The sequence below is a fragment of the Micropterus dolomieu genome, linkage group LG12 (genome assembly GCF_021292245.1).
Source record: "Micropterus dolomieu isolate WLL.071019.BEF.003 ecotype Adirondacks linkage group LG12, ASM2129224v1, whole genome shotgun sequence".
Lineage (NCBI taxonomy): Eukaryota > Metazoa > Chordata > Actinopteri > Centrarchiformes > Centrarchidae > Micropterus > Micropterus dolomieu.
The window spans coordinates 25,220,585-25,239,844 of NC_060161.1; the positions used below are offsets into that span (position 1 = coordinate 25,220,585).

Here is a 19,260-nt window from a genome sequence, read left to right on the forward strand (position 1 = left end):
TTGATATCTCAAAAATGTGACTTTTTATTTACTTTTAATCCCCAACATTTGACTTTTAATCTAAAATTTTTGAACTGAGTAACTAGATTTCTGACTTGGTAAGTCAGAATTTTGACTTTATCTAATTATTTTGACGTACCATCTCCATTTTGCCCTAGAAAGTCATCATTCGGATTTTAAATTACGCCAACATTTCAGATTTTTTAAATCAAATAATTTAGATTTATTATCTTATTATGACCATTTAGAAATGTCATACTTGTGACTTAGTCCAACAATGTTGATGTTTTATTTCATAATTTACCTGGAATATTTGACTTTAGAAATCTAAACTTTTTTCTGACTTTGAAGTCAAAGTAATACTCAATATTAAGATGGCAAATTTAAATAAAAAATAAATATATAAATTCACAGCCAATTTTCCAACTTTATCTTTTTACTTTTCCTGGTAAAAACTGGCCTCCATACAGGAGAGCAGAGAAATAGCAGCAAGTTCAGACAGAGAATTAGAAACAAATTCAGTGTCACACCACGTTGAACTTCACTGTTGATAAAACAAATTCTGAGGTAAGAAAAAAAAAAAAAACCCTAAAAACTATTGTTCAATAAACATTAACCATTTTTGCCTTTCGTCTTCTTAAAAGTGATACACTTCCAAGTAAGGAAACAGCACAAAAGAATACAGATTTTCCTTAAATGAACCACTGAGCAGGTTTAAAACTAGAGACCTCCCACTTCCCTTGTTGCAGTGTTACTTTTCCAGTTTTTATGTAGTATTGGAATAAACGTTACTGTGTCGTCAAAGAGAAAAAAAAACAAATAAACACTTAATTAAGATGTTCAGTTCAGCCTCCTCTCATAGCACTCACACCTGCTTCCAAAATACATTCTGTACAAAAAGCAACCCTGAGTCTCGTCAGTGGAACAAGTGCTCCGTTTGTGGGACGCTTCACAGACAATCGCACTCTACGTTTCATACTTCTCATTCACTGGTTCACTGTCTGAACACAACACTGGTCCCCCTCTAAAAAAACCGAACCTTTAGGTGAACGACACACACACACACACACACACACACACACACACACACACACACACAGCTGATCACTTTGTTATTTGCTCGTTTGTCGATTTGTGTTGGCATTTCTGTAGCTCGACATAAGTGGAATGGAAACCCTTGTCATGGCAGAAAAGTGTGAGAAGGATGAAAGGAAAAGGTGGCTGAAGGGTGGGCGTTAGGGCGTGATGACTGACGCTGCAGCCAATGAGGGTCTCCCTTTTTGGGCCCATGCCCCCAGAGCTCACAGGCCCCCCACTGTCTCCCTCCGCTTCACTTCTGCGCGATTGGTTGCCTCTTTAACACTGGCTTCCTCTGTTTGTCCAATCAGGAGTAGATGGTGATGACTTCACTTCCTCCACCTCTGACCAACAGGACGCGCTCTAGTCCTTCTGTCAGAACCTCCAGGAACTCCATGTCTGGTCAACAAGTTAAGGTTTCTGCAGCTTTATTTATACTACCTAAGTGTATCAAAAATATTTGTTACTTAATGCGATTGCCTGTCTGTATCTGTTAGCTTTGACACACCCGTTGCCCAACATATGAGCCGAGATACGCTCCTGCCCACATACAACCCTGTACAATTATTAGAAATAACAGGAATGTTTCGTGATATAAAAACACAAAATGATTCATTGTTATAATGAATAACATTCCTTCTTAACAGAATAATTGTGTAGTAATAACAAGACAAACGTGTCACTAAAACATCTTGAAAGAACATTTACAACTTCAACATAACAACGATATAGATCACTGCAAGTATTACGATCACAGTGAAATAAAAAGGGAAATCTAGTGAATTTACATTTTCAACTGGGACAATCTGACAACTCAATATACCCACAAATAGGGCTGCACGATTTCTCTACTCGAACACACAAAGTTAAACGAGCATAAGAAGAAATTCTAAAACTCAACATAAACTACAATAATAATTCATGAAATTAAATAAATAAATCTTTTTAAAATAGACATTTTTGCAAACTTGCTTTGCAAAGTAAATGGTAGCTTTAAGTTGTCTCTTTACTAGTCACGGCTTTCACTTTCATGCATTCATCATACTCCTCTCTGTGCGATCTAACGTGCTGACACAAATTTTACTTTGAGCAGAAAGAGGTACCGTGTAAAACATGCAGTGTCCATGAGCCTGAACCCAAAATATCACCACATAACAGAGACGATTATTTTTGACCACCAGCTGACCAATAACGATCATCGGTTTTCATCAAGTTACAGAAATCGTAGGACACAGACCTCCTACTCAACGTTGGACAGGTGTTCAGGGAAGGTGTTTCAACCATCCGACAAGCACTTCAGATGAAGCATACCGGCAGCTTTAATATCTCTTTTGGTTAATAAACTGAAAAAGAGAAAGCTTCAGTGTTAAGGATACAGTTCTCGTCTCCCTCCGTGTTCTTGGGGGGTCCCGGCATGTTGAGCAGGACAAGCCGGGCGTCGTGGGACTTGTTGACAATGACCTCGTTGAGCTTGACCGCGGTGTGCATCCGCCTGACGTTGGAGTGGTCCCTGAAGGAGAAGAAGACACATTTAACAACCTGACGAATAAACTACGATCAGAGAGACATTTCTCCCCCAGGTGAATTTGTTATTTCCGCTCACGGCCTGATGCTGAGCATGTCTCTGAAGCCCTCGGGTGTGGAGCAGCCCGAGTGCGTGGCTCTGTACTGCGAGGTCTTCTCTTTGGTCCAGGTCATCTGGACTCGGCGATGATGCTCGGCGCTGCCTCCGCCCGTGCTCACCGCCCTGTCTCGCTCTCCACCATCAGTGTCATCGTCATCGTCTGATCCAATGCTCGTCAGCCGCAGCATGGAGTTACGGTCTTTCACCAGTTGGGCCTGAGTTTGGCACAAAGACACACAAACATGTTCTTTTTCATCTCCTTTCATCCTTTCTTCTACCTTATTCGATGCCTCCCTCGTGTAAACCACTGCTCTCCCTTCCCAAACTCCTTTCTCTTGTCTCTCTCTCTCACTCTCTCTCTTTGTACCTGTCTGTCTCTGTTTCCTGTCGAGGTGTTTGCAGTGTGGGCTCCAGTACTCCTGTACCTGGAGGAAAGATACACCTACAGACAACACACGGTCACCTAACTTGCTAATGGAAAACACAGGCTGCACAGAAGCACTGGAGGAAAACTACAGGGGCAACATTTAGAGCCAAATGTCCTGGAAAGACCTGAGTCAAATGGCAACTGAAACTCAGAAGTAATGAAAAGAGTAGAAGAGGGCTGAAATGACACCAGACACATTTCTTTACCGCTCTTTTTCAGCCAATTAAGAGAAAGGCAGATTACTAATTTAAAAAAAAAAAACATAAAAAAAACAAACACATTTGACCCAGATCAACTTGCGTTAACTTTATAATTGGACACACTCTTAACTGAATCCTTCAGATGAAAGAACGAAGGTTACGATACGGTAACCCTAGTTCTATGAGCTCTACTGCACTCGATGGGTACTACCTCCTCCAGTCACACGTATGCACTCACCCACTGAAATTTTTATTGTGAACACAGCCAACCAATAGGACGTCGGTACTGATACATGCGTATAAATAGCAGTGTCCCTTCTGCCTCAGCCTCCGACCGCCTCTTCAGCAGATGGTGTCGGAGCGGCAGGGCTCATCGTTAGAGGGCTCCGGCTGTGCTAATAGAACTAGGGTTACCATATCGTAACCTTCGTTCTATCTCACACAGGCTCCGCCCCCTACTAAACCCTATGGGTACAGTGGGTGGAGCCCGATGACTGTTCTCCATAGCCGCGACAAGCCAAAGTCCACCACACCAACCCGGTCAGCCACAGGCCGCCCAAAGCCCTTACCTCCACATCACCTTAGTGACAGAAAGGTGGGCCACCCCTGGGGCGGTCGCTGGACCCCAAATTCAGTGAGCAAAAAGGATGCTGAGGCAGTAGGTTTGCTATTACTGCTATTTTCACACACGTATCGGTGGCGACGTCCAATTGGTCGGCTACGTGCACAATGAAAATTTCAGTGGATGAGTGCGTGCGTGCGATTGGAGGAGGTAGTACCCATAGAGTCCAGTAGAGGGCGGAGCCTGTGTGAGATAAAACCTTTTAAGAACGTGTCAGCTGAACGATGATCTGAAAAGTAATTATTTAAAAGACTAAGTGTGCGTGTAATACATGTCAGATCTGATCGTAGTGATTCATCATCTTTCCACTAGAGAGGTCGAAGGTCAGGGTCAGCAACAGAAAAGCTTTCCCTAGTAGCAGTAAGGATTCAGTGTTTTGATCAAACACACTTGTTCCTTTTCACTATTTTACCCACACATGCACTTATTGGTGTATTGGTATAAATTTAATGAACTGAATGAAAACTGATGTTTAACAGCAGCACTGAAAGGTGACAGACTGTCGTCTTTATCTGAAGGATTCAGAGGTATTCACTGATCTTGAACCATGCGATCAAGAAAACCTCTTTGCTTTAAGAATGTGTCTAGAACGGGCCACTACCTCTAAACTGCTCTACATCAGACAGCTGATGCGTTACTACTGTGAGTAACAAGTAAACTTACATCGTCAAAACTCCAGCGTACTCGCTGAGGGGACCAGTGTTGAAAAGAGATGACATGAACTTTAATAATAAAGTCCAACAGGAGTGTCCACGGTTATTTATTTAACAAAAGAAACAACCTGGGTGTAATGCACCTGGATTTAATTGTTATAAGCTAAATGCCTGCTCTAAAAAAGTGCCTCTCACAAAATCTGATCTTAGATTATGTGAAGACCTAGAAACTCCAATCCTTAGAAGTCCTTTCTCCTTTCAGGTTTGTCTCCAGCATCTGGCTTTATAATGATCTCATAACCAATTCATAGGCTCTTTAAACAGCACAAGATACCACACTTTATTTGCTCAATACATTATTTGAAAAATTCAGGACTATTATGGATTTTTTTCCCCTTTGATTTTAAATGACATTGAATATATTATACTTTTTATTGAATCTGAGACAACAGCAATGTGTAAGATTAGAATAATTGTACATGAAGATAGTTGATTTTTTTTTCTTTTTTTTTCTTTTTTTTTTTTAAAAACATACAGAAACTTTCTTTTTTAAACAACTATCTGTAAACGGTCTCAGCAACATCCTCTACAATTTATAATAAAACTTGTGAACTCACAGCTGGCCATAACCACTGACCTCACCTGAGACCTTGTAGCTCCACCTGCCTCTGGCCTACTGCTGCTGCTACCAGGATTTCCCTGATAAAATGATGCACGACAATCACAGACACATGAGACGAGTAATGTCATGGCTAATCTTGCACACAACTGATATTCATGTTAATACTGACCCAAGCACTGTTGCCGAATCATTTTATAAAACGTCTAATCCACCGCAAGGGATGATAAACATCGAGTAGAGATTTAAAAATGATTTGATGTTAAAAACGACTGGTGGAGACAATTAAGTAATCCTTACAGTCTTGACTGTCCACATGCAAATCTACAAACGCACACAAAAAGATAATTTTCAAATACACCTGCACAACAATCTTGCAACCTGACGTCAGCTTACCTCTCTTTCCCGGTCGGACTTAGACAGTCGCATCTGTCTGAGCATCTGAGACCTCTGCTCCATCATCAGGGTCCTTTCATAGGTGTATGCGCTGATATCACTGTTGTGCTGAGTGGAGACAAAACAAGACATATTGAGAGAAGAAGAGAAAATGAGAGATGAGCACTGTTGCACTACAAAAGTATTATTGTTTAACAGTTAATGTGAACGTCTCAGGGTTTGCTAGCTTTAAACATTGTAGAATTGTTGCTTGGGTTGTTGATATTTTACAGTGTAAAGAAAGGCTGGATGATGTATTGAATTAATTTGAGTATTTAGAATTTGTGTTTTTGTTTTAGGATTTGTAAAGTGTATACATCTTTAAAATGGACTTATTCCAATGTGCACAAAAAGACTTTTTACAGCCAAAAAGTAAAGACGACGCTTGCTGCTACATTCACTACGATCGATACAGAAAATTAGCATTTGCCACAGCTGACTGGATTATTATGACTGCAGTCACCAGCCAGAGGAAGCTGGATCTAACAATCACATCTTTGAGAGTAACGGGCTGAAAAAGGACTCACACTGATCAGCGTCGACAGTTTTTGATTTGGTTATTAGGAGGTGAAGCCACAAGAGAAGTTTAGTCTGTCCCCACCTGCCGAGTAGCTAACACTAGCTAGCAACTCTCTGCAGATATCAGCCTGATGTCCAGCCGCACGAGCGACACTAACGTCTGTATAGTATAACTTATAAACATGTATAAAGATGATAGCCTTCAATTAGTGCAGTTCTTTTATTATTCCTTCTCACCAACCCGCACGTATGCCGAAAGAAAGGATGGTTCTATCAGGTTTTAGTTTTTGTGCAGGGGGAGAAAAAAAAAAAAAAAAAAATTAAATCATTAATTGTTCCCAAACCTGAAAAAATTATTGAGATATTATTCTCCTGGAAAACATCATGTCATTTCTTACACAAATCAAACTAATAAAAATGTCCCGATAAACCACCCCAGTGTGTGGCGAGAACCGTACCATCTCAACTACTTCCACCTCAGCCTCAATGCGCAGGTGATAAAGGAAGGTTGCCAGATCCTTCTTCATCTGGATGGAATTATCCTCCATCTGGGCCACTGTGAAGATTCGCATCGAACACTTACGCCACACCTGAGGAGGAGAGGGGAGGGTTATGAAGGAAAGACATTCAAAAAATATTTTAGAAAACTAAACAAACAGAAAACACACTCTTACCTTGTGTTGGCGCAACAGGAAGGGCAGCAGCATTAGCATCCCCCCGTCATGGACGATCCACCAGACGTCGATGTAGCCATCTGTGCAGGGCTCACTGTTGCTGGGGAACAGAGAGATGTTTTTGGGCACCAGCAGGGCCAGGTGGGCGGCTGTGGTCACCCGCACTGTGTCTGGAAGGAAGAGAGGGGGCGCTGTTAGCCTGCAAACTCTGAAACCAAATCTGAAATCATGAGATCAGGAAAAGAAAAAGCACTGGTCTTCTAACACATTGACATATGTGATACTTCAGAATTATTTGCAATCCTCTTCGACTCACTGATGAAGGTCTTCCAGGCCTGCGGGTCCTCGCTTTGCCTCCAGGCGTGAGGCCAGCCCATCACCACAGTGTTTGGTTTCATTCCTCCCAGGCCGCTGGACTGGATCATGTGACTGATGCCTTCACGTGGCTTCTGAGCCACGATACACTGACAGAAGCCCTTCACCCGCTCCTTATCCATCAGGTGCTTAAGAGTCTGAAACAGGCGGAAAGGCGTATGAAAGACTTCATCTATCATATCATCTGATTTTAGCAGGACTTTGTCATCTGAAGGTAGATCTATAGATTAAACTCGTCCGAGCCTCAGTGACCACAGAAACGCTGCTAAGCTGCAACTTCCCACCTGTTCGGCAGCGAGAGCCTCGCCGTAGCTTTGTAGGAAGTTGCCGGAGACGACTGTGCCGACGATGGTCAGGCCCTTCCCCGCCTTCAGCTGGCTGGCAAACGTCAGCAGGCGAGGAGACTTGACATGGGCGTCCTCGTCCAGTTTTAGTAAGATCAACACCTGGGGTCTGGAGAAGAGCGGGCGGGAAGACGAGAAGAATCAATAACTGCAGGTTCTCAAACAGTCTGATGAAATGATTGTACACATTATTTAATAAATTGTATGATGGTCCTGTAGTTCAATGAATTTTGTGACAAGATCGTGAAAAAAAGCAAGCTTCAGTACTGTACCTCCAGTTTTTGGTGTGTGGCGGTCCCTCCTCCAACCTCAGGAGGGCATAACGGGCAGCACTGAGCGAGAGACCGCGGATCCCATCCCCCCACTCCTTCTCCGCTCTGACACATACACACACGGATACATGCAATATATACTGTGATACGTACTGTGAATGTCGTGACCTCCCCTGACACCCACCCACAAAAAAAGACCTAGATGATTCACGTTGGAAACAGACACAGATACTCCATCCAAACACACGCCACTCTTGACCATGCTGTACATGTACCATCATGTTTGTGGGGGTGTATATCTCCATGGCAACATACCCGTGGTATTCAATGTACTTGTAGATCATGCCGGCAATCACCATGGCAACGATTGCGTAGTACCAAGAGGATATGAACATGAGCGCCAGGCAGATAGTCATCCCCAAAATTGACAAGGTCCTGCACACACCAGAGGCACAGATCAGTGTGTGTTATACGTGTGTGTGTGTGTGTGTGTGTGTGTGTGTGTGTGTGTGTGTGTGTGTGTGTGTGTGTGTGTGTGTGTGTATAGTACCAGTGGTAATAGGAGAAGCGCGGCCTCCAGTTGGGCGTTCTCAGGAGGGTCTGGAGGCCACAGGCCAGGTTCACAAACAGATAACACATCAGGAAAAACCTAAAAAAAAAAGGAAATAAATTACAGATACAATTAACAATAGTGAGACACTTGGGAATGAGATCCCCCCCCCACACACACACACAAACAGAGCCATGTCTCACATCGTAAGGATGGGAGCCACCAGGTCCAGAGAGGCAATGAGGATCCCTAGCTCGGCTATGAGCGCCGTCAGCAGCATGGCCCAGGTGGGCTCCCCATTAGCCTTCCCGTGGCCAAACACCTGCAGAAACACACACGAAAGGAAAATGAGTGAAAGTATTTACACAGGTACACCAAGTTAATCATACTGAAAATCGGTTCAAAGGGAAAGAGAATCCCAATGCACCTTTTATTCGCCCGCACTCTTACCCAGGGTGCTTCCTGTTTGTTCAGATAGTTTCAGAGTTTGGCTGTAGCTCACTCTAATACAACGCTTCACTGGCTTTAGGTTCCAGGTGCAAAATCGATAAATTAAAAACAATTTAATATCAACTTCTTTTTCCAAACAAAATGACATGATAATCCACTGACAATTTTCACAATATAAATTTTCCTCAATAACAATATAACAAATGTTCAATAAATGTTTGATGTATTTCATTTAAATCATAAAACGAATCAGCACTTAATTTTTCTTAAAGATATTTATTTTGTTGAGGAAAACGGACTGAAAAATTATTTTACTTAATTTTATGTCTACCTCAGATTTGATCTACTGTTTGTCATCAAGTGTTTTTTCTGACCACAAAGAAAAGTTTAAAACCAAAATTCTGGTTTCTTCAACTTTCACTTAGGAGAAAAAATTAGTCGTTTAAATGTATTGTGATAATTATCGATATCAAATGATATGAAATCTTTTACAGTCATAACATTTTTAGTCATATCGCCCAGGCCTACTTCAGCATACGGGAAATACAGTATCTCCAAATCTCAACAAATTACTCTGAAACTACCTGAATAAATGGACCACACTCAGGGTAAGAGCAAACATTATGTTGTTATGTTCAGTTTCTCCTGTTAACAATCTTTCTTATTTGTTAGAACTGGTGGTAACACGGACCTTTAAACAATGTGCATGTCAAATGGTGTCACATGTTTGTCTTATGTTTAGTTAAAAGCAGACAGAGTCTCGCTCTAGTTGTGGGTTGTTTGCTAAAGAGACAGTTTCTAACAATTACTATGTAAATTTTGGGTCTCTGTAATGAAAATGAATATTTGCATCTCTGACCCGCAGGAAGGGGATGATGTTGTCCTTTGCAATGGCTTGTAGAAGTCGGGGAGCGCCTGTCAGCGACTGGAGGCCTGCGCCACATGTTGAGAAGAAAGAGCCAATCACAATAACCCAGGGACTGGGCCAAGCCAGAGTCCCCACCACCAGATTCCCTTTAACAGAATCTCCAAACCTGCGGGCGGCAAATACACAAACACGTATTTAAAGCGTTTTACAGCAGTGAAAAAAAATATTACAACTACTCTTTTTCAATAGAGCACACACACAATCATAATAATCTCTTTCTCTCACACATAACCGGACACGTATGTAGAGCCAGATTCAAGAGCAGATGTACTGACTTGTCTCTGAGGACGACCCCGTCGATGCAGGCTCCGAACAAAACAACACTGCTCAGGTCTGGATGGACAGCACTCAGGAAAACAACACGCAGCGGTCGAATTAAATCACATCACAGTGCCTTTTAAATATAACAGTACCATGGATTGAGAAATCAATTGAGCTAAAGGCAAAACAATTAATAAAATACTGAAATAGAAAACGCCACAGCAACAACACAGCATGCTGCCTGAACACTTGCAGCAGGTGGCTAGTATTTGTTTTTTATTTTAATACAACACAAATTCTCAGGAAAACTGATTTGTTGCATGTCGTGATTGATATCGTGATGGTGCTTTGGAGTAGTTATTAAATTAAAAAAGTGCCTCAATCTTAATATATCATGAAAGGATACAGACGAAGGAGGTGGTGAGGATGGCGAGAATGGTTCCTATGGGGATGGAGCGCTGGGCGTCTTTCAGATCCCCCGACCGGTTAGACCCAGCCATGATTCCTGAGGAAAAGAAGAAAATCATTTCAGCACTACTAGTAGTGTTACTCAGTGGTATTATTAGTTGTTATAAATATCACTGAGCTCAGAACTGCAACTTTTTAAAAGGTTAACAAAACTCTTGATGTTAGAATACTTGCTTGTGTTCAGAAATAAAAAAAAGTTGATCCCTGACAGAACAAAAGTCAAAGCAAACACATGATGTTCTGGATCCACAAGCAGCAGCTGCACCATAAGCAAGAATCAACATCACATCTACTGCGTTCTTCTTGTTAACATTATGTTTACATTTCTTATATGTTTCTACAGCCAAGTTTACAAGACTGGTTTAGCATTTAAAGAAGGCAAGAGAAACAAAACAGAAACACTCTGTACCTGTGACAGAGGGGAAGAAGATGCCCACCAACAGTGTGAAGGAGGTGGTGATGTCGGCAAACACATAAGGCTGCTGAGTGGATGCCGGATGTGCGATATGAGACGAGTCAAGGGAGCCTTTCTCCACCACGTCCCCTTTGCTGAGGTAGGAGCTCCACAGGTTCTCTATGAGGAGGACAGTCGATACGAACTCATTAGTGACATTATGTATTTATTGCTCTGTAGCTCATCAATGTTAAATATCTGTTCTGAAGCAAATGAATGAAGCTTATGATAACAATATATATATATATATATATATATATATATATATAAAAATAACTTAAAACATTTCAGTATGACTGCGCTTGAGGAAAAAGTCTAAGAAACTTCTACAAAACGAAAACATTTAAGGTCAACGTCGACTGGAAGATGGATTGAGAAGTGCATATCTCCGGGGGAGAAATCTTCTGCTGCACCTAAAAACCGACATGCAGAGACACGTAAAGAGGATGTCAGCATTGTATAGCAGCCGCCTTGCACTATGTGCAGGGAGCCAGGAGGGCCTATTTCTTTGTAAGAACAATGCTTTATGAATAAAAACGGTAGTATTGGAATGTGTTTATAACTTAAATAGCATCATACTTGGTAACCGTTTAATAAAAGCAATTTTATATTAATACTGAATGTACTCCCAAAACGGACATGGAAAGCAGGGTGTATACTGGACACGGTTCCGGTCTAAGCTGAACTAAACTTTAATGCGATTCCTCAAAATTATTTATAATATCTATAATTGTTTATAGTGAATGAAAGCAGCCAAATAAGGAAGAATTTTAAACTTTCAAATCAAGGCAATTTCCTTTGTAAGACTGCTGGCATGAAAGCACATGACCGTTTCACCTGAAATTATCCCACTGGCCAGACCGGGGATCCCTTCAATCTCGGAAAAATTGTTAGACTTGAAGTATTCGTCACAGGAGGCGTTGAGTTCTGGGCTCTGACAAAACAGCTTCCACAGATTTGTGGTCCTCTCCACCAGAACAGGAGCAGGGCTGGGGTCAAAGATCGGGTCCACAGTGCTGTTTCCTAATGGGAGGAATTCAACGTGTCAAAAAAAAAAACTGAACAGGTGTAACTGAGAGGACGAGTATGACTAGGATGCACTTATACTCCTTGTGATTCAAGTAAAAAACGCTACCCACCTTCAATAACCGTGAAGTTTGCCTCAACTCTCTCGACTGGCTGTTTGATCGGCGGCGGGATGGTTTTCGCACACTTGTCAATTTCATGGCCGCTGATGGTTCTGTTTCCCAGCATGCACACGCTGTGGATTGAAGCCCATCGGTCAGTCAACACTGCGGGAGGTAAAGGTCAGCTCTGTAGTTTTGGAAATCACCACTTACGGGAAATCTGGCGGTTTGAAGGCGGAGACCAGCGCTCCGATGTAGATGGAAGCGATGGAGATGATGACGCAGGCCAAGAAGATGGAGGCCAGTTTGTTGACGTACTTCACGCCCACGAAGACGAGCAGGGACATCAGGAGTAGACAGATGGAGCCGTAGACCCGCATGTTGTTCAACATGGCCGCCCCTTCGCCTTCAGGGTACTTTGCCACAAAAATGGCTGCCTTAGGTGCGATGTACATCTGGAGGAGGGAGGTGACAGGGACAAAACGCAACAGAGATAATTGTTATGTTAGAGACATCAATATCATTAAGTAGTCAGTAACTTGCCAACATGAAGTAATTTTACCATATTTTAGCAGGACAGTTTCATTATTCTCATGATACCATTTAAATCCCTGAATATATTGATTAGGGCTGGGCAAGTTAACGTGTTATCATTGCATTGATGTATTAATTAGTTAACACCGACAATTATTTTATCTCACATTAACAGTTTTTATTAATATGATTATTATTTGAAAGTCTGTTGCTCACTGGCTCTGAATACACATAGTCAAACCATGTTGATCAGCCTGCAAATCACCCAAACAAGCAGCGGAGGGAGGCTTCGGCAGACTAGGCTGGATGCAGCGTGTGGGAGAAGGAAGACAAGCGCTTGGCCCCACGGGGTTGCTCTGCGCTCCTCAGGCGAACAGAAAGGAAGACAGCGCTCTGCGAGTAAATGGCTGGCACTCTATAGATAGTAACCATGGTAACGGCTTCTGTGCGCTACACAGCTGTAGCCTAGTTAAAATTATAGGCTACATAACTTTACTTGATAGGCCTTCATCTAGTTTTGCGGCTCTGCCATGCGAATTCCCTCCTGTTGATGTCCTATTTAGTTAAACAGTAATAGATTCTGGAAACTCACAAATAGCGAGAATCAGTCTCTCTTCCAATGATTTGTGCTCCACGTCACATAAAAGTTCAAGACAATTCAACTTCGGCAGCGGGCGGACGTGTGCGTGAGACGAGCACTTCACCTCTCTCTAATAGGGAAACTTGCTACTGAACATAGACTGTTGCTGCTGCTCCCTGATAAAAGAAAAATGTTTCTGCTGATACCTGTTCAGAAAAACTTTCAAATATTAGCATCTGCTAATAAATCTATTTAAAATGATCTATTTATAGGGCACTTTGCTAAACACAAGTTTCAACAGTTCATAAAAATACAGAATAAATAAAAAATTAAACAACGCCAGCTGGGATTGGCTCCAGCCCCCCGCGACCCTGTAGGATAAGCAGTTGACGATGGATGGATAATACTCAACACATACCTCACAAACAAGAAAACTGCACTCTGATGGTAACTTGTTTTAACAAGCTAGATAAAGGCAAGGCCCTGGCAGTGGCAAATAGCTTTGGTTTTATGTTTGATTTGATTACATTAATGTTTAAGTTGAGATTTACAAGAAATATTTTATTGCTAATGTGTAAAGTGAATACTGCTGATAAAAAGCACCTTATTTGTTTAAAGTGTTTGCAAACCACATGTTATTACACTTGTGTATATAGCAGTACATTTTTAACATTTAATTAAAAGTAAGAATTCAATATTCAATTTTGCGAAAATCATGCGATTAATGGTGATACAAATTTTAATTGTTGCCCAGCACTAACATTGATATTACAATATTTAAAAAAGTGAGAAGATGACACACCGACTGTTTTAGTTTCACTGCTACATTAAATTAAAAGTAAAGATGAAACCCTGGACAAAGGGGTGAAGATAGTAATGATGATAATGATGAAGCCAAAACCTACCAGAAGGATCTCGATGGCTCCGAGGATATACATGGCTCCAGCGAAGGTGGTGCCCAAGTAGAAACACAGGCCCACCGCCCCCCCAAACTCTGGACCCAGAGAGCGACTGATCATGAAGTAGGCGCCTCCCGCTGGAGGGAGAGGAGAGAGGGAGCGAGAGAGAGAGAGTGGGGTGCAGGTTGTACATCAGGGTTGGAAGAAATGGAGAGGCAGAAAGGGAGAGGGGAAATTGGGTGGTAGAGGATTTGTAAAAAGAGGGGGAAGGAAGGATTTATAAAGAAAGTCAGAGAGATGATGGACAAGAAGAGGTGATAGGACAAAAAAAAAGAGAGAGAGAGGGATGGGTGTTAGTAACATTATGATGTTAGGAGGTAAAGAGAGAGAGAAAAGAGGACAGTTGATGAGAGAAGTCATCCTATGCTTGAAGAAGTAAGCATAATTTTCTACATGACACATTAGAGGAAGAAGACAGATCTTTGGTCAAATAGTATCTGCAAATGTTTTGCCTCACTCGAAGTACAAGCCTGAGTTGCGTTTACTGCATCCAATGTAAAGTCTTGACTGACTTTACGGCTGGGTGTCAGACCTCAATATCTTTTTTAGTAACAGCCAAAACGTCTCTATGGGACCAAGTATCAAAAACTGACAGAACTGAAAACCTTCATCAAAGTGTTGCCATCTGTAGCCATTTCATTCAGGAGAAAATCCGCTGCGGCTGCTTGAGTTAAAAACTTTAACGTTTTAAAACTTTGGCTTCTTGTCCTGTATGAAAAAATTTTTGGGGAGAAAAACCATCTTTTTTTCTCAGAAGTCAGGTATCAAAAAAGTAGCCTGACAATCAAACTGAATTGCCATTTCATTTATCTTCCCCCCATTCAACCCGACATTTTTTTCATGTTAGGCAAGAAGGGGGATTATTTTATTTAGCAACAAGGGACATTTCCACCAGTTTCAGCTAGAAGAAGCTGACTTCATGTATTTGACAAAAATCAAGAAATGTGCTGATTTAAGAGTTGTTATTGAAAGTCTGCTTACAACAGCTTGTATAACTGTAACAATCTCATCCACGCTTGATAGCTAGCTAGCTGGAGGAGGATGCCATTCTGAATCCAGCTAACTAAGCTCTGACTGATGGTTTCTGGGGAGCATGGCAATCAATGAGCAAAACACCAGACTCATTTGAAACACTGAACAAACAATAGATGTGTGCAACAATTCAGAGGTCAAGAAAGTGTTGCTTTGGTGCCGATACTCGAGTATTGGCACTCGTTTAGAAACATTTAAATAAATCCCAGCCAGAATTGTGCTTCCCAACAGCATTTTACTACGCAAGTCGTACTCCAAGTGAGCTAAATAAGCAGTAAAAGTAATTTGCTGATACAGTTTGAACCAGTTATAAAACAGGACACATGGGGAAAATCATACAGTAAGAGAAACTAAAAATTCACTATTGACTGTCCGCTCAGAATTCAGTATTTGGTTTCCAAAATGCAACCCTCTATTTACAAGCACACACATAGCTCCTGTACATTTTGTTGGACAACCACCAAAATGAATGTAAAATGAGCATATGAATGTGATGTTGTCGGTTTAAACACATGTAATAGGTAACCTGAAAGAATGAACTGCTACTGGGAAGTTCTCGATCTTAGAAAACATGCTACAAAAACTGTCTCTGGAAAGCTTTCTACAGATATGTCTCTGAATTTAAAAAATGTAGCGCTGAGCTTGTATTTGGGAATCCAAACACCTTTGATTAACCACCGTAAACCACATCCATCCAGGATTAAACTACCATCTGAGAGTAGATGGTGAGAAATGCATGAGAGCCTGAAGCTGTTCAGGTGAGAAACAGACGGGATGAGATGAAATGTCCGACGCCAAACAAGACATGTTAGATTAATTCTCTATGTTACCGAGGGTTTTCAGTCTACATTCAATTATCAAAATGTCACATGCTAGTGGAAATATCACACTACTTTGACATTTGGGATATTCGTCAAGAGGCGTTTCAGTCAATGGCGGATAAACATCCTGGGTTTTTTTAATGTGTGTACAGACAGACAGGGAGAGGTAGACAGAGGGAGAGACAGGATAAACAGAAATAACACTCATTAGAAAAATGTACTTCATCAGTGCCGCCATAGCTGGAAGACGAGCAGGAAAACTGAGAGGAAACAACCTGGAAAATTCATGTGGACTTCCACAGAGGTCACTAGGCTGAGAAAACTCAAAATGGTGGCCATAAAAGTTTAGTTACTGTGGGAATAATCTTCACCTAGCTGTGAAGAGTCAAATAGAAGCTGAATTGTTTCATTATCAAGACGTTGGCTACATTTGCATTTGTCCTCGCCTCTGCATTTTCTAGAAATATCACTGCTGAACTATCAGGTCGTCTGAACCTATTTTACAGTAAAGCACATAATTAGACAAAGTGCTGTTGATACTGATACAAATGATGTCAGCATGCAAAAGTCTATCTAGCCGTTTATGACTGAAGCTACATTCACACTGCAAGCCTTAATGCTAAATTCCGATTTATTGCCCAGATCCGATTTTTTGATTGACTGTTCACATTATTTCTTTAAATGTGGCCCATATCAGACTCCACTGTGAACTGGCCATGACCTGAAAGAGGCCCGCATGCGCAAAAGAACAATACATCACACACAGCACGATGTCGTACGGATATAAATATGGAGACCACGCTTTACTCTGCCTCTGATTGGTTAGTGCTTATATTGGTTAGGACAGAGCTGTTAAGATTATTCTAGTTCAAAGGCTCTGGGTTAGGGCTGGTTAAGGTTAGGATTAGCGTGGGGTTAGGGTTAGCCAATCAGAGGCAGAGGAGGGGGCAGGACTCGACGCAAAGCTGGTGTCCGTCAAATAAGAGTTTTTGAAACTGTAATAATGGCAGTGAAAAGGACGCAAAGTTGTGAACTTTTATCATAAAATCGGGAGAAATCAAGAGAATTCCAGCCTGGAGAGGAAATGAACGGGAGGGTGGCAAGAATGCGATTGCGTTCGCTGCGTCTTCTGCTAGTGCGGAATTATGACGACGGTCGCTCTAAAGTGACGCGAGAGTCGCACTAATTCCAATCTGACTGTCCAGACTGAGGTCGCATTTCAAAAACATAAACCTGTATCTGATTTGGACCACATATGAAAGTGGCCCAAATCTGATCTGGAAAAGATCAGACTTGGGCTGTTCACACTGTTAAAAAAAACAAAAACAAAATGATCCGAGTCACGTATGAGCAAAAAAATCTGAATGGGTCACTTTGACCTGCAGTCTGAACGTAGCCTAAAGCCACATTTGGACTGGATTTCTCTCTCTAGGGGAGGTGAGGTGACTTTAACGTTACCAGTCATTTTCAGGTCATTAATTTTAATGACGTCTGGAGTGCACAGTGCTCCGCAGTAATCAATTATAATAGGAGTTGATGAGTGACCAAATTTCATTTTATATTTGTACAAAATACCAACTGTGTTTACATGATAATAAACCTAATGGTTAAAATAATAATCCACTAGTTGGTCAATCGAGTATCAATTAATTTTCTAATCATTTGCTTCCAATTAATTACCTATTTATAAAAAGATGAAACTTTTGCTTTTTGGCAGACACTTGTAGTCAAAACTCATTCAAGTTAATACACTGGTGTGGAGTATATTACAGCCATGGTCAGGAGTTTAAGGGGAGCTTCATGAGAGTGTGGAAGAGATTACCACAGCACAACAGTGCCATTTCATCCACGTGTTTGGAAAGGATGAAAATGAAAGACTGAAAGGTCGTGGAGTACCTGGTACAACTCCATTAGTGGCGATTGCACTCATCGATATCGCAGTCAACAACGTCTGCAGGGAGACAGAAAAGTTTTAGTACATTTAGAGTTTTTTATTTTTGTCTCACTGTGCCCGTCTATATCTGGACCCTCAAATACTCACACAGCAACAGCATATGAAGACAATACAGAGGCCCTGCAGCACCCCAGCAGACCCCACCACCCAGGTCAACCGCAGGAACAGGATGACGCCAAAGATGTTCTGGAGGCAAGGTAGGTAAACACCCATAAACGTCCCCATCTGTGGCGACTGGAAGGTAGAATCAGCAGAGAGGTGGAACAAATATCAGTCACCAAAAACATTCCCTTTTTCTTTCTCTTTCAGGTAAACGGAGAGAAACGCAGTACATTGGCACAAACTACCTCAGTGGGTCCCAGCCTCTCCTGTGTGACGTACCACCACTCTTTCATCATAGTTTTATTTTTTTACACAATAATGACCCCACTGCAACAGCAGAAGTACCCCCCTGGTAGGGAATCTCTGCACTACACCATCCTGATGAACAGGACTTATGTAAATGCTTCTACTGAACACGCAGTGTGACCAGAAGGGAGGATTAAACATGTTTTGGTTTAACTTTGCCAGCAGTCTGTTGGCAAATGTGTCCAGTACTGAAAACGTGTAATCAGAACAGGGTGAAATAGTAAATTACTCCGAACCACCACAACAAACTGTCTTATCTAGTCCAGCCAGCTCCTTATCAGCATGCACTGCAGTGCAGATCAAGGTCACATCCTACAGTACTTTCACTTTCAGACGGGTAGTCAAGAGGGCGAACAGTGGACGATCTATCACTTGTGAAGGACAATAACTCAAAGGCCATCTGTCTGTTTCATTTCTCTCCTTTTTACATTACATTTACATTTATTCATTTAGCTGGCACTTTTATCCAAAGCGACTTACAATTGCTATACATGTCAGAGGTCGCAGGCCTCTGGGGCAACTAGGGGTTAAGTGTCTTGCTCAGGGACACATTGGTGGATGTGTCGCAGTGGGGAATTGAACCTGGCATGTGTCACACAATATATGTCTTATCCACTGAACCATCACCACCCACCATATTTTTATTGCATCATGTTATTTCAGTTAGTGCATGACAGCTGGAAACTTTATAAAAGTTACCTAAGGACATTTCTTACGGATTATCATCATGGTTATGATTGCTGTAGAATAAGAACATGAAACAACGAGACTAAATACATTTGGGATCACATACTATGAATGGGTGAATGAGTAACAGCATATTTTAGCTTTTTTGCAGGTAGCACAGTGCTACACTGAGAAGATTTGTTAAATCTTACAAAGTATTTATTTCT

General features: G+C 41.6%; 1 protein-coding gene across 10 annotated transcripts in view; it reads right to left on the reverse strand.

Annotated features, from left to right (window-relative positions):
* Positions 1-19,260, reverse strand: part of LOC123980037 (solute carrier family 12 member 6-like) — a 31,539-nt gene continuing 12,279 nt past the window's right edge. For 6 of the 10 annotated variants that reach the window (XM_046064203.1, XM_046064202.1, XM_046064207.1 and 3 more), the window contains exons 5-28: positions 18,047-18,193; positions 17,902-17,956; positions 14,099-14,229; positions 12,293-12,534; positions 12,092-12,213; positions 11,790-11,975; positions 10,908-11,072; positions 10,437-10,535; positions 10,045-10,102; positions 9,701-9,875; positions 8,595-8,713; positions 8,392-8,490; positions 8,157-8,276; positions 7,842-7,946; positions 7,510-7,678; positions 7,167-7,362; positions 6,851-7,020; positions 6,635-6,766; positions 5,619-5,726; positions 5,246-5,302; positions 3,069-3,143; positions 2,681-2,916; positions 2,454-2,587; positions 1-1,476 (exon numbers count right to left, since the gene is read on the reverse strand). In XM_046064203.1, the coding sequence (XP_045920159.1) occupies positions 1,385-1,476; positions 2,454-2,587; positions 2,681-2,916; positions 3,069-3,143; positions 5,246-5,302; positions 5,619-5,726; positions 6,635-6,766; positions 6,851-7,020; positions 7,167-7,362; positions 7,510-7,678; positions 7,842-7,946; positions 8,157-8,276; positions 8,392-8,490; positions 8,595-8,713; positions 9,701-9,875; positions 10,045-10,102; positions 10,437-10,535; positions 10,908-11,072; positions 11,790-11,975; positions 12,092-12,213; positions 12,293-12,534; positions 14,099-14,229; positions 17,902-17,956; positions 18,047-18,193 (3,192 nt within the window). In that variant the 3' untranslated portion in view covers positions 1-1,384. Of the gene's footprint in view, positions 1,477-2,453; positions 2,588-2,680; positions 2,917-3,068; positions 3,144-5,240; positions 5,303-5,618; positions 5,727-6,634; positions 6,767-6,850; positions 7,021-7,166; positions 7,363-7,509; positions 7,679-7,841; positions 7,947-8,156; positions 8,277-8,391; positions 8,491-8,594; positions 8,714-9,700; positions 9,876-10,044; positions 10,103-10,436; positions 10,536-10,907; positions 11,073-11,789; positions 11,976-12,091; positions 12,214-12,292; positions 12,535-14,098; positions 14,230-17,901; positions 17,957-18,046; positions 18,194-19,260 lie in introns of those variants that run through there. The other 4 variants (XM_046064209.1, XM_046064210.1, XM_046064211.1 and 1 more) reach the window with 4 other exon arrangements.